The sequence below is a fragment of the Schistocerca serialis genome, chromosome 5, assembly GCF_023864345.2.
Source record: "Schistocerca serialis cubense isolate TAMUIC-IGC-003099 chromosome 5, iqSchSeri2.2, whole genome shotgun sequence".
Lineage (NCBI taxonomy): Eukaryota > Metazoa > Arthropoda > Insecta > Orthoptera > Acrididae > Schistocerca > Schistocerca serialis.
The window spans coordinates 36,432,820-36,448,305 of NC_064642.1; the positions used below are offsets into that span (position 1 = coordinate 36,432,820).

The following is a 15,486-nucleotide window of genomic DNA, read 5'->3' on the forward strand; positions in this document are numbered from 1 at the left end:
AGGTTCATTTAGTAAGCAAGAAAGCGTCGCAGACATGTCAACCAGATGCAGTGGCAGAGGCTGCAAGAGGGGCGTTCTGCACCACTGTGTGGCTAAGTTCCGAGAGTGTACGTCGCTAGAAGAATCGACCAGTATATTGCTTCCTCCTAGGTATACGTCGCGAAAAGCCCACGGAGGTGAAACTAAAGAGCTTCGAGACGACGCATGCTAATAGGGAATCGTTCTTCGCGCAAACTAATCGCGAGTGGAACAGGGAAGAGGGAAGTGACAGTGATACACAAAGTACCCTCCGCCACACACCACACGGTGGCTTCCGGAGTATAGATGTAGATGTAGATGCACGCCATAATGTAATTTTAAATGTGAAAGGCCGTGTATGTATGAACCTGTCGGTTCGAAACCGATAAAGGCGCTATTTGTTCTTTGTATCATATATCCACCTTTTCAGAGATGGTTCGATATATGATGCCAAATTAAACACCTGTGAGCCGTCTAGTTTCCAAATTTATTTTATTTGGCTACCAGCTTGTGCGATTTACTACGCCGACTAACAGTCGGCAGATGATGGTTGAAGTGATATCTATAGCAAGCAGAAATCTACACATACCAATATTGCTGACCCCTGTTTTGATCAAAACCGCGGTGGAGTTTCCTGCACGTCGGTCAGGGGCCTGAAGATGGCGTAGTAAAACGCCGAAACTGCTAGTCAGATAAAATAAGTTTGGAAACTAGACGGCTGAAAGGTGTTTAATTTGAAATCCTGTTTGTTCTTAGTTGACGGCATTAATAAGAGAGGCTGGTTGCTGCTGTTACTTTATTGCAAGAATTAACCTTCACGGTGAAAGCTCGATTTTGAAATTCCGTGAAGTTTAGCAAAAGTTTTCGAGCCCGCTTTTGTTTTTCTGTTTATTACTTTTGACATTCATCCAGTCGTTGTCTTCAGCCTTCCTAAATACCCGTGTCTGTAGCTTTATTGTTAATTTGTACTATTTTATTTTCATTTTGTTGGTTATACGTTATGTTCGTCATATTTTCAGCCTAGGTTCAGACTTTTCCTCTTAAGTTCTTCCATTCGTTGCTGATATTTGTCTGGACAAGAGCTACACAGTCCCGCGGCTCAGATGCGTTCTACAGACGCGAACTCTTTCTTTGTTTTCCCTGTTTGATGTTCCGGAACTTCGTCTAAGGCTGATGACAACAGTTCTGCTGATACGTAGTGCCATTGTGCGATTCGTTTCCCAGCTAATAAATGCTCACTATCCTGATGTCTGATAGGAGACGTAACAATGCTGTACATATTCTTCAGTACACTAACATAGATTGAATAAGTGCCTTACCTTAAAGGCAGTTACTACATATTTGGTCGACACTGTGTCCAAAACTGCTTCAAAACCTATGGATGCCAGACAGAATGGTAATTTTATTGATTGGCGACTCCATTGAGTGTCCTGTGCACAACGACCAGATAATGGATATACTTGGAAGGAGAGACAGCATTGGTCGTATTTTTTTGTTTTATTAACCGCAAAATTGATTTTCGGTCACTAAGTGACCATCCTCAGTGGTCCGCAGCTCGTGGTCGTGCGGTAGCGTTCTCGCTTCCCGCGCCCGAGTTCCCGGGTTCGATTCCCGGCGGGGTCAGGGATTTTCTCTGCCTCGTGATGACTGGGTGTTGTGTGGTGTCCTTAGGTTAGTTAGGTTTAAGTAGTTCTAAGTTTTAGGGGACTGATGACCATAGATGTTAAGTCCCACAGCGCTCAGAGCCATTTGAACCATCCTCAGTGCTGTAATACACAATTTAAATTGGTAGGCACTGGTGTCAACAAGCTTATAGCGATCACTCTAAGCTTGTTGACACCAGTGCCTACCAATTTAAATTGTGTATTACAGCACTGAGGATGGTCACTTAGTGACCGAAAATCGATTTTACCGTTAATAAAACAAAAAAATACGACCAATGCTGTCTCTCCTTCCAAGAATGGTAATTAATAGATAGTGCTGTGTTCCATAATTGCTTTCACGACTGTGCTGTGGGCAGTTACTTCCCTTGGCCGACTACAATCTAAATTTTTTAGGCGATTAATGATAATGTTCGATGTTATCGTATTCAGATTGCACAGGTTTTCAGGTTTAGCGTTAATTTAATTATTGCGCAATAACTGCGCGTTAATATACATTTTAATTTGTTTCGACATCCACCGCATTTCGTTGGTTTCATCCAGTTCATTCCAGTCAGTACATTTCAGTTAATTTAATTCTGTAGGGGCCGGCCGGTGTGGCCGAGCGATTCTATGCGCTTCAGTGCGACCGCAACAGTTTCAGGTTCGAATCCGAATCGGGCATGGATGTGTGTGATGTCCTTAGGTTAGTTAGATTTAAGTAGTTCTAAGTTCTAGGGGACTGATGACCTCAGATGTTAAGTCCCATAGTGCTCGACCTCAGATGTTAAGTCCCATAGTGCTCAGAGCCGTTTGAACCAACCATAATTCTGTAGGTAAATGTAAATAGAAATGAAGAGTGGAAATGTCAACTGTTGGAAGAGCAGTTTCTTGGAAGAGCAGTTTCTTCACAGAACGTGTTTTCAGTGCTATTGTGTCCGCAGAACTGTGTTTCATATCCTTAGACTTGGTCCAAAAGCCAAATGATGCGAAAAATGATTAAAACATTCATTACTAAATGGCGCATGTTGACTGCAGTGCTGCTAGTAAAATCATTACGGTTCTATTTCTGTACGTCGCAAATAAAATGTAGTAGCTCAGTATTAGCGACGCCTGAAACAAAAACTTGAACGTTCTTTATAAATATTTTAAATTTGCCTCATTTTTTTTGCAGTGATGAGGTAAGCGGCATAATTCAGTGGCATCAGAATCCCCCTCCCCCGTCAGAACAGGCCTCGGAAGGCCCAGCGGTATCGACCGACCGCCGTGTCATCCTCACCGACAGGCGCCACTCATGCGGATGTGGAGGAGCATGTGGTCAGCACACACCTCTTCCGGCCGACGTCAGTTTCCGTGACCGGAGCCGCTACTTCTCAGTAAAGTAGCTCTGCAGTTGTTCTCAATGGGCTGAGTGCACCCCGCTTGCCAAAAGTTTGTTGGCAAACACGGACGGTCACCCGTCCTAGCGCTAACCGAGCCGGACAGCTCTTAACTTCGTTGATGTGGCGGGAACTGGTGTTATCTCTGTAGCCTTGCCATTGGCGGTATCAGAATGCCTTTTCAATTTTTTTCGTACACATAAGCTGTGCACCAAAAGAGATACTTTTTTTATTTCCTAACAAATATGAGATTTGACAGTTTGCACCATTTGGCATTTTCAGTCTTCAAATGTGTGTGTCCCTCGGCTTCTATGATCAGTTTCTCAACAATTGGATTTCCGCAATTGTCCCACCAGAAACATTTTGGGAACGACATAAAAGAAGGTAAAGTCTGTGGTGCCCAGCCCGTGAACGGGCTCCTGTCCAGGCTCAGAGTGCAGCGCCAGAAGGGGGTCGGGGGTCCGCAGCTCGTGGTCTAGTGGCTGTTGTTGCTGGCTCTGGATCATGGGGTCCCGGGTTGGGGATTTTCTCTGCCCGGGGACGGGGTGTTTGTGTTGTCTTCATCGTTTCATCATCATCATCATCATCATTCGTGCCAGTGGCTGGATTGGACTGCGAAATAATTGGACTGTGTAAAAATTTGGACTTTGTACGGGCGCTGATGACCGCGCAGTTGAGCGCCCCACAAACCAAACATCATCATCATCAACTAGGAGGAGGGGGCGTCGCCCCGGCCGGCACTTACCAGCAGTAGCGATACCCGGTACTCAGTTGACGGCAGGTAATCGGAGCCGTGACGTTCCTGGGGGGGGGGGGGGGGGACTGGAACTAGGAAAAATCCCTGCTCTTACCCGGGATTGACCCAGGGACCTCCGGGATTGGAGTGTAGCTCTCTAACCATTAGATCTAGACTGCCACGGCCACCTGGGAACGAAATACGAGGCTGAAATTGTACAGAGGATATAGGAAACGTAATCCAAGACCCTTTTAGGGCCTGCACTCTTAGACTACATGGCGTGCAGTGAATTTTTAACCCCTGACCTTCACGGCGGTCTATGTATGATTCAAACCGGAAAACTGCTGTGTACTTTTTACATGAATGTTTTTCTTTTAATGAAAAAGATATATGATCGGCTTTGGAGCTAACTAATCCATATTAAAAAGCAATTTTGAAAGAAAAGCTTTATTTTCCAAAACACAAAAAAATGGTTTGGCACATTTCTGGCACACCCAGCGTAGAAGGTGCAGTACGTGAGCAGTTCATTGTTTTTTTACTTCCATTTTACCACGTGACGTACCTATTACTTCACTCATGATGGCCAATGGCACAAGATCTACATCAGTATTCCTTCACTACTAGAGTGTTGAGCATTTTTAAAAATTTTACGTCTTTATCCGCACACAAATGAACTTCACATTTCATACGCCGGACAAAGCATGCATTCGCCATTCAGTTGTGGACTTTCGCACTGATGTTGATCTCTCCATATAGGTATGTGTCCAATATAAGCTCATTTGTATATAAGGACAGAAACTGATGCAAAATGTTCCACATTGCATGAGTAAAGGAGTATTGATGCTTTTGTGCCGCTGGACAGGATTAGAAGTACAGTAGTTATTTCGTGTACTACAGTATTCGTAAAAAACACAGTACTCGTAAAGAACACTGAACGGCTAGATGGGTGCCAGAAAAGTGCCGAAGCATTTTTTCTCATATTTTGGAAAATAAAAGTTACTTTAGTCAAAATCGCTTGTCACTATAGTCTCGTACCATCAAAAACGAATACGTACCGTCATATTTCTCGTTAAAATAAAAGAAAAAATCATGGAGAAATGGATAACTTAGGAAAATTGCACACTGAACTCATCCGGGCTTGAAACTGGAAATCTGGTTTCGAGAGTACGGCACGTTAACCATTTATACACGAGCACAAGCAATAATAACAAATCAGTGAGCAATAATAATCAATCAAACAAGAAGTAACGATTATTGTGGAAAACGAAGTGAGTTTTAGACAGAAGTGAAAATAGGAAGGGGTGAAAACGAACAAGAAAGTTTTCAAGTGGCTCTACCGCTAACAACGTAAGCCTTCAGAAAATTTAATTTTGTTACAGTATTCTGGAATTCCAGCCAAAATTTCGCGCCCCCTTCCCCTCAGATTTTGCCATAAGAGTAGTTCACCTGTGCGGTAGAGCACTGCACCCCCAGTGCTGCGTATTGCGCCACCAAATGTTTCGTACTCTGTTGTGTGCAAGTACAGTTGTTGTTCTTACTCCTTCCTTGTGCTAAATTAAATGTTCAGTCACGACTTTTGTGGCTTACTTTTATCTATCGCAGACGTGTATCCGCAGATGAAGTCGCGATTTCTGCGGCATTTAAAAGGTCGTAGCCTGTTGGCATCCTGGTGGAGGGTGAAATTTTAATACCTGTAGTCACTATTTGTGTGGTACGTAGGAGAAAGATGACGGTGGGAAATTTCTGCTCTCCGAGCTATAAGTCGATTTTCCGTTTTGGATTTCAGATTTCTCTGCAATCCCTCGTGTGATACTATTCATGGCAACCTGCTAGTTGGACGGGTGCATTAAGCTCCGAAGCCCACTGGGGCTGTACGAGAAAAGTAGCCTGTGTGCTGACATCAGGTGTTACTCGCTTCCTTCATGGTCCCGTTGTCATCAGCTGAATACGGCACTGCTGGTTGCAAGCAGTCATTACCAGCAGCTTCACTGAATCATTACCAGAGGCTTCACTGAACATTTAAGGCGCAAGATTCACACTTCACGCACGAAACGTGCTAGTGTAATTTTGCCCTTAGGCAGATTGTAAACTTTCCTCGCTGCCCCTTAGCCGACGGTTCAACCTGCCAGAAGCAACTACACTACCGGCCATTAAAATTGCTACACCAAGAAGAAATGCAGATGATAAACGGGTATTCATTGGACAAATATATTATACTAGAACTGACATGTGATTACATTTTCACGCAATTTGGGTGCATAGATCCTGAGAAATCAGTACCCAGAACAACCACCTCTGGCCGTAATAACGGCCTTGATACGCCTCGGCATTGAGTCAAACAGAGCTTGCATGGCGTGTACAGGTACAGCTGCCCATCCAGCTTCAACACGATACCACGGTTCATCAAGAGTAGTGACTGGCATATTGTGACGAGCCAGTTGCTCGGCCACCATTGACCAGACGTTTTCAATTGGTGAGAGATCTGGAGAATGTTCTGGCCAGGGCAGCAGTCGAACATTTTCTGTATCCGGAAAGGCCCGTACGGGACCTGCAAAATGATGTCGTGCATTATCCTGCTGAAATGTAGGGTTTCGCAGGGATCGAATGAAGGGTAGAGCCACGGTTCGTAACGCATCTGAAATGTAACGTCCACTGTTGAAAGTGCCGTCAATGCGAATAAGAGGTGACCGAGACGTGTAACCAATGGCACCCCATACATCACGCCGGGTGATACGCCAGTATGGCGATGACGAATACACGCTTCCAATGTGCTTTCACCGCGATGTCGCCAAACACGGAAGCGACCATCTGATGCTGTAAACACAACCTGGATTCATCCGAAAAAATGACGGCTTACCATTCGTGCACCCAGGTTCGTCGTTGACTACACTATTGCAGGCGCTCCTGTGTGTGATGCAGCGTCAAGGGTTACCGCTGACAGTCCATGCTGCTGCAAACGTCGTCGAACTGTTCGTGCAGATGGTTGTCGTCTTGCAAACGTCCCAATCTGTTGACTCAGGGATCGAGACGTGGCTGCACGATCCGTTACAGCCATGCGGATAAGATGCCTGTCATCTCGACTGCTAGTGATACGAGGCCGTTGGGATCCAGCACGGCGTTCCGTATTACCCTCCTGAACCCACCGATTCCATATTCTGCTAGCAGTCATTGGATCTCGACCAACGCGAGCAGCAATGTCGCGATACGATAAACCGCAATCGCGATAGGCTACAATCCGACCTTTATCAAAGTCGGAAACGTGATGGTACGCATTTCTCCTCCTTACATGAGGCATCACAACAACTTTTCGCCAGGCAACGCCGGTCAACTGTTATTTGTGTATGAAAAATCGGTTGGAAACTTTCCTCATGTGAGCACGTTGTAGGTGTCGCCACCGGCGCCAACCTTGTGTGAATGCTCTGAAAAGCTAATCATTTGCATATCACAGCATCTTCTTCCTGTCGGTTAAATTTCGCGTCTGGAGCACGTCATCTTCTTGGTGTAGCAATTTTAATGTCCAGTAGTGTATTACCCTATTAGAGTCTCGAAAACATCACTAATATTTTAGTAACGAACTAGAATGAATATGACCAATAAGTTTTGGCCACTTCCTGTGTGTATCCGTAAAGGACGCTTAGGAGACCGAGGTTAACATCGATGAACTGCACTGTAATTGTGAAGGAAGTTTAAAGCCTCCTGGTGACAACACTTAGCCCTGGCAAGCAGTCTTGCACAGAAATAAGCATCGCTGATTGCTGTAGGGGAGTGCAGGGCTACACACTGCAGCACTTTCACTTTTGATGTAATGCAAGTGAGTGCGCAGTACCAGCGGATAAACCCGTGACCGAGAAATACAACACCACTCCTGACCTAGTGTTCACGTGCAAGACAGCGGGAGCGTCTCTCGCGTGTTTGTTCCGCACTTCGTGTGACGAGAATCTAAGACCCAAACTTCTGGCACTTATTTGAAGTCTAGTTCTCCGTCACCAAAAAAGTGCCTCTAGCAGCAGTCTCGAGAGCCTATTTCCGGTTTCTTTGTTCTACTGGCGCTCTTCCAACAGATCGAAGAAACATTCCCGGAATGTTAGTGGAATTCGAATGAGAATACAGCGACACTTCATTAGACGACATCGCTTTGAGGCGACGGTTTGGAATAGGCTGTTGGGAACGGCTACTCCGAATCCATCATTAATCAGAAAGTCTCATTCTATGCAAACCTGAATTCTTTGAAGCTTTACTCGTATTAAATTCAGTGTGTAACTAGTATCTAAAAAGCAGATAACGCAAGACAGTGGTCATAATTTCCTAGTTTTCGAGCCTGCTGCCTAGTATCGCCTTTTTCGTTTGTTATCGTTGTTAGTTCTCCTTTCTCTCCCGATGTACACCAAGTCTAACTGCGCCACATTAGTATCGCGAATGCGGCAGTGATATCCAGAGAAGTTATTAGTTGGTTGACGTTTTCACCGGATGAATATTACATTAAAAAACGTACATTACTTACATCACACTGTTTACTCCTACGTCATTGTACCATTACTATCGTTGATTGAGATTTAGTGCTGTTATCTGTTGTTTCGTCATTGAAGAATCTGTCAACACCGAATCATGAAAAAATACGGAAAGTCTTCGAGTAAAACAGATCTGATGTTCCTCAAGGAAGTGTTATAGACCCTCTGTTGTTTATAATGTATGTAAATGATTTAGGGCACTATCTGAGCAGCCATTTTATATTGTTTGCAGATGATGACATCATTTACCGTCTAGTAAGGCCATCAGCTGATCAAAACCAACTGCTAAATGATGTAGAAAAGGTGTCTACACGGTGCGAAAAATGCCAGTTGACACTAAGTAATGAAATGCGTGAGGTCATCAGCATGAGTACGAAAACGAATCCGTTAAATTTCGGTTGCACGATAACTGAAACAAATCTAAAGGCTGTCGATTCAATTAAACACAATTACGAACAATTTAAGTTGGAACAGTCACCTATATATTAATGTGAGGAATGCGAACCGAAGGCTGTGTTTTACTGTCAGAATACTTAAAGGATGCAACAGATCCACTAAGGAGAGTTCCTACACTGCGCTTACCCGCCCTCTGTCAGAATATTTCTGCGCAGTAAGGCATGCTTATCAGATAGGACTGGCAGATGACATCGAAAAAGTTCAAAGAAGGTGAGCTCGTTGTGTATTATCGCAAAATAAGGGAGAGAGCGCCACCGATATGATACGTGGGTTTGGGTGGCAATCATTATGACAAAGGCATTTTTCGTTACGGCGAGATCTTTCACGAAATTTCAATCTGCAAAGTTCTCCTTCGAATGCAAAAATATTTTTTGGCCCCCCCCCCTACATAGGGAGAAGTGATCATCGTTATAAAATAAGAGAAATCATAGCTACAGGGAAAGGTTTAAGTGTTCGCTTTTTACCGCGCGCTGTTCGGGGTTGGAAAGCAGGCGAGGATTGTTGATAAGATTTCTGAGACGTGCTCAAGAACGACAGGGAATTTATTTGTACCTATAAGCTATCTATGTGTCATCAGTTTCCTTTGTTGTTCCTCGCTGTACGTCATCAATAATTTAATTTCCTTTGTTCCGGGCAGCGTTCATCAGTAGTATATAAGTTGAGTACAGCGTATGAACTGCAGGAATAAAGGTTGTGGGCAGAATGAGATTTTCACTCTGTAGCGGAATGTGCGCTGATATGAAACGTCCTGGCAGATTAAAACTGTGTGCTGGACCGAGACTCGAACTCGGGACCTTTGCCTTTCGCGGGAAAGTGCTCTACCACCTGAGCTACCCAAGCACGACTCACGCCCCGTCCTCACAGCTTTACTTCCGCCAGTACCTCGTCTCCTACTTTCCAAACTTCACAGAAGCTATCCTGCGAACCTTGCAGAACTAGCACTCCTGGACGGGGCGTGAGTAGTGCTTGGGTAGCTCAGATGGTAGAGCACTTGCCCGCGAAAAAGCGAAGGTCCGGCACACAGTTTTAATCTGCCAGGAAGTTGCAGAAAGGTTGTGGTAAGACGTTGGACTCGTATTCAGGAGGATGGAGATTTAAGTCCCAGTTCGTCCACGAGGAGGGAGCAAGGTGGACACAAGCAGACTACAAAAAGTCAGAGAGGGCATTCCAGGTCACAAAAATTGTACTAGTATCTGACTTTGGCCTTAACTTGAGGAGTACATTTCTGAGAATGTACGTTTGGAGCACGGAACTGTAGGTGAGCGAGCCTGGGCCTGGAATCTCATTGACTGGAGTAGATAATCTTCACCGAGCTGAGACCCGGTGACGAGCAAAGACTTGCCAGGGGGCACCGCCGACGGCGTTGCGGTACCAACCTGAATGTCGCCTGCCATACGGTCCGACCACCAGGAGAGGTGATCTGGGATGCCATTTCTTTTCATAGCAAGACCCCTTTGGTTGTTATCTGCGGCACCGCGACAGCACAGCGGTATGTCGATACGTCGACGATATTGTACGTTTGTTGCCCTTCGTGGCAAGCCATTCTGAAGTTACATTTCAGCAAGATAATGCCCTCCCACACATGGCGAGAGTTTGCACTGCTTGTCTTCCCGCTTGCCAAACCCCACCTTGGTCTCCCCAATTGAGAACGTTTGGAGCATTGTGAGCAGAACCCTCCGACCAGATATGGAATTTGACGATCCAACGCGCCATTTGGACAGAATTTGGCACGAGACCCCTCAGGAGGACCTCCAACAACTCTGTCGATCAATGCCAAGTCGAATAACTGCTTGTATAAGGGACAGAGTTGGACCAACGCGTTATTGACTTACTCAGTTTGTGAAGGTATTTCTCCCGAATAAACCATCTGTTTTTTTCTGAAATTGTAGTTATTTATTTGTCGCCGGCCGTTGTGGCCGAGCGGTTCTAGGCTTTTTAGTCCGGAACCGCGCTCCTGCTACAGTCGCGGGTTAGAATCCTAGCTCGGGCATGGATGTGTGTGATGTCCTTAGGTTAGTCAGGTTTAAGTAGTTCTAAGTTTAGGGGACTGATGACCTCAAATGTTAAGTCCCATAGTTCACAGAGCCATTTGAACCATTTTTGAGTCTTGCCTCGGGCATGGATCTGTGTGATATTATTAGGTTAGTTAGGTTTAGGTAGTTCTAAGTCTAGGGGACTGATGACCTCAGATGTTAAGTCCCAAAGTGCTTAGAGCCATTTGAACCAGTTTTGTTTCTTGGTACACGCACGTCTCATCTCCATATTTCCGTCCCATGCGGATAATTTCTTGGTGGTACGTCATTTTAGAATATACGTCATTTTAGAATATACGTCATTTTAGAATATACGGGGTGAACTTAATAAAACTGACAAACTGCAGGGACGGATTCCTGAGTATAAATGGAGGAAAAAAGGTCGTATGGACATATAGCCGGAAATGCCACGTTGCCACGGTATATGACGCTGAGGAATAACAGTTCCTCTTACCATGTGGCGTGTGTTCCTTGTGTGTTGCAAGCTGCGTGATTGACGCAGCGTACTGTAAGCAGCAGACAGAAGCCCGTCCTGCATATCTGTTATCACTGTCCGCCGTCTACCTGCAGGTTCCTGTGAAAGGGCACATAATCACACAAACGCTCAAACAGGGCTTGAAATTTTGTGTCATATGGTTGAGGTCTGTGAGGGTATAACCGTGCTGCCTCTCGACCGTCTCCATCTGCTTGGCCGTTCACAGACACTATCTCGGCTTGTCCCCGACAGCCGGCCGGGGTGACCGAGCGGTTCTAGGCGCGGGCATGGATGTGTGTGATGTCCTTCGGTTATTTATTCTTGTTTTCTTGTATGATTACTAATGCTTCATGCTTCTTGTGTGCAGCCGGCCGCGGTGGCCAAGCGGTTAAAGGCGCTACAGTCTGGAACCGCGCGGCCGCTACGGTCGCAGGTTCGAATCCTGCCTCGGGCATGGATGTGTGTGATGTCCTTGGGTTAGTTAGGTTTAAGTAGTTCTAAGTTCTAGGGGACTGATGACCTCAGATGTTAAGTCCCATAGTACTCAGAGCCATTTGAACCATTTTTGAACCTTCTTGTTTGCAATAGAGTAACGACCATATATAGAGGTTCAAATGTACAAAAGCCACGTCCACTATGACAGGCTCGAGGATTTGCCGAGGCCTCATGTGGGTGTGGCTCACCGTGGAATCAGAGCTTCCAGTTTTTAGTCATTCTTGTTTTGTCCATCTGCTAAGGAAGTAGATCTTAAGTTTACAAATTATCTTATATAAATTTTATTCTTGATTTTATATATTTCTTAAATTATATATATATATATATATATATATATATATATATATATATATATATATATAAGCATAATAAAACAGAGGAAGGTTAGCTACTAGACGGTGGGTTTCTCTGTAGGTTAAATGAAAAAACAGTCCTTAGGTTAATTATGTTTAAGTAGTTCTAAGTTCCAGGGGACTGGTGACCTCAGATGTTAAGTCCCATAGTGCTCAGAGCCATTTGAACCATTTTTGTCCCCGACATGAATACTGGACCGTTCTGGTGCTTAGAGTACGATGCGCCAATCACGCAGCCTCCAACACGCAAGGAACACACGCCACGTGCTAAGAAGAACTGTTATTCGTCAGCGCCATATACCGTGGCAACGAGGCATTTCCGGCTACATGTCCGTAGGACCTTTTCTCCTCCATTTCCAGTCAGGATCCGTCCCTGTAGTTAGTAAGTTGTATTAATGTTCCCCTGTGTATCTAATAATAAATTAAGGACTTAGAGTGTAGGTGCTACTGTGAGATGAAGAAATTAGCATAGGAGAGGAATTCGTGGCGGGTCGCATCAAAGCCGTCAGAAGTGTAATACACGCACACACCCCTTCCCCTCCCAAGCAGCCCAAGGGGGAAATGCAGAGTTGGGGCAATACGTAGGTATAGTAAGTAAGGGAGAGTGACGGTGTCGGAGGGGTGCCTCCGGGTCGCCAGCTGGGAGACGAGTGCCGATACCTGCCGGCCTTGGCGGCGTTTGTTTATTTCCCGCTGTGGTCGGCCGTCGCCGGCGCGGCTTCCGGCAGTGGTGAACGGCCGGCGCGGAGCGGTCCGCCGCGGTCGCGTCCCGGGCGGCGCGCCGGCCCATTCGCGGCGCTGGCGCTGCGCCGCCGCCCCCGGCCGCTGCCCCCTCCACGCGGCCCGCCCCTCCACGGCCGCCACCCCCACCCCTCTGCCCCGCCCCCGCCCCCTCGCGCGGCGGCCGCCTCCCGGCCGGCGCCGGCCCTGCTCTCACTCAGCGCTCGCGCTTCGCACACGACCGACGTCTTGCATGTTCCTCTTGGCTCGGGGATGCCCGCTGCCTTCGCCTCCTGATTTCACATTTGACTTTGCTCGTTTCCGAGTGTTCGACTCCCGACGCTGCCCCACGCGACCATGGAGCAGCGACAGCAGCAGCAGCTGCAGCAGCAGCAACAGATCTCGTCCCGCACGGAGCAGCGCTTCAGCCGGCAGGTCACCAGCACGCAGCAAGGTCGGTCTAAGCCGCCAGCCGCTGAGCAGCTACCCGCGTGCCTCTGCCGGAGCCGACTTCTCTAGCAGCGCGGAGGGCAGCTTCTCTGACACACTAAGCGACCGCCGTCTCAGTGCTGTGTGCTTTCCGTAACCCAGTGTACTGACAGTGCTCTAAGGTTGTGCCTCCCGCCAGCTGCCCACTCAGTAACGACAGACTCCAGCCGTAGCAAAGCATCTTTCGCTGCAAAAAAGGCTAAATCTTAAAAATTAACAAATCGTTGTATAACTACCTCAGTGTCGCTAACAACTCCCAGTCTCTTCGACCGGGGCTTCGTCCCACCGCTAGCTACCACCTATCCTTCGAGAAGCCGTTAACGCGTTGTAGTTAATCTCCTGTGTATGGTCAAAGCTCAGTGTTGACAGTAACGTTTCCCCTTCGATTGACAGGAATCGTAGACAGAAAGTTAGGATACTCAAGTTGTTTTCTGGTCATCATCGTCCTACTGGGAAGAGGAATCAGCAAACCATTTCGTGTAAATGTGTACATCCGAATATTCGTTGACGTCTGTCGATACTTCACGCTCATCGTGATAGCACGTTAACAAATTTCAAAATGTTCAAATGTGTGTGAAATCTTACGGGACTTAACTGTTAAGGTCATCAGTCCCTAAGCTTACACACTACTTAACCTAAATTATCCCAAGGATAAACACACACACCCTTTGCCCGAGGGAGGATTCGAACCTCCGCCGGGACCAGCCGCACAGTCCATGACTGCAGCGCCTGAGACCGCTCGGCTGATCCCGCGCGGGGTTAACAAATTTGTAAGAAACAGTTCAATAATATATGTATTACCCATTCGAGATCAGAAACTCGAGCAAAAATTCTGACACTTACGGAATGCGCTGGACGCTGATACGCACGACAGCAGTCGGGCTAACAGCGCGTGTGACAACGTGAAAACGACTTCCTCGGACACAGTTACCAAATGACAGTATTGGATGAGACTTGTCTGTCAAAGGCGGCGATTTCTGTCGCGGTAGTTGGTTACGTTTCTTAAGTATGTTGTGGTTCAGTGATGTAGGGGCTCAGTAATTAAGTATCTGCCAGCGGATCGAGGTCTGGGGTTCCATCCTCGGACACTCTTTGGAATTTAGTTAATGTAAAAAATGCCGAGCTGCACCGTGGTTCGGGGAAGTCAGTTCAAAGGTCGGAGGAACGGCAGGATTTACCCCCTCCAAAACGCAAAGTAGTGTGGTGTCCAGAGCAACCTTCGGCTTTAGTTTTCCGATTAATTTGGATAGCTGAGAACGCCAAACACACAGAATGTTGGAAGTGTTATGGAATACAAAACGAGTGGGGTAACCAAAGGGAAAGAGCATGCGAAACCAACAATATGCAACATAGTAAGTGCTTTCTGTGAGGTAAGTCGTCCATGTCTGGAAACTGGGCTGAGGGAATCCAGGCACCTGAGCAGAAATAAAGATTGTGAACGTCTTCTAACCATTCGCATAAAATGAATTTTGAGTTATAGAGCCGCATAAAAACAAGTGTGGGATGTGACTGGCTTTTGTAACGCAGCTATCCTGGTGTCCAACTCGGATAAGGGGGAGCGGAATTAGGAAACAAATGAGGAACTATTTCACGGACTCATAATGGTTTCACTTTGCACGGCGCGGTGACGGAAAATGCACGAATGAAAGTTTGCAAACTGTTCGCATTTTGCGTTTTCATTTAGTTTTTCGTGTTTCAGAGATAATGTAGGCATTTTATCACACAACTGCTTAAGCAGACCTTGGTGAAAAGTCTCGACCGAAATGCTGAAATTGTAGCTTTCGCCCTGATATACACACAGGTTGATAAAAACGGAGGTACAGACCGTTGGTAAATTTTTATTCGCGAATAACATATAATAGTGCGATGTAGGAAGTAATGCACTAGGAAGAAGGTCACGGTGCAGAAAAGCAAGGTATCTTCGTGTAAAATGCAAAGTTTTCTGGTAGCGCAAATAAATCCCGGTGTTCGAACGAAGTCCAGGTGCGCTGACAGCTAGAGCACGGGGTGTGGAATGCGTCGGGCGGCGACGGTAAGAGCGCCAGGTGTGTGTGTGTGTGTGCGTGTGTGCGTACGAGGCGTGTCCGCCAAAGAGCGAGCCGTACCGGCCTACAGGCCAGCTCGGCGTCTCGCCGACAACCGGTCGGCGCGCTCTCGGATATCATAACGCGCTGTCGGGGAGCG

At 46.5% G+C, this 15,486-nt stretch overlaps 1 protein-coding gene across 1 annotated transcript in view; it reads left to right on the plus strand.

The window, feature by feature from the left end:
• The first annotated feature begins 13,045 nt into the window (after positions 1-13,045).
• LOC126481730 (titin) overlaps positions 13,046-15,486 on the plus strand; it is a 534,189-nt gene continuing 531,748 nt past the window's right edge. The window contains exon 1 of the mRNA XM_050105683.1: positions 13,046-13,267. Coding sequence (XP_049961640.1) covers positions 13,171-13,267 — 97 coding nt within the window. The 5' untranslated portion in view covers positions 13,046-13,170. The remainder of the gene's footprint in view (positions 13,268-15,486) is intronic.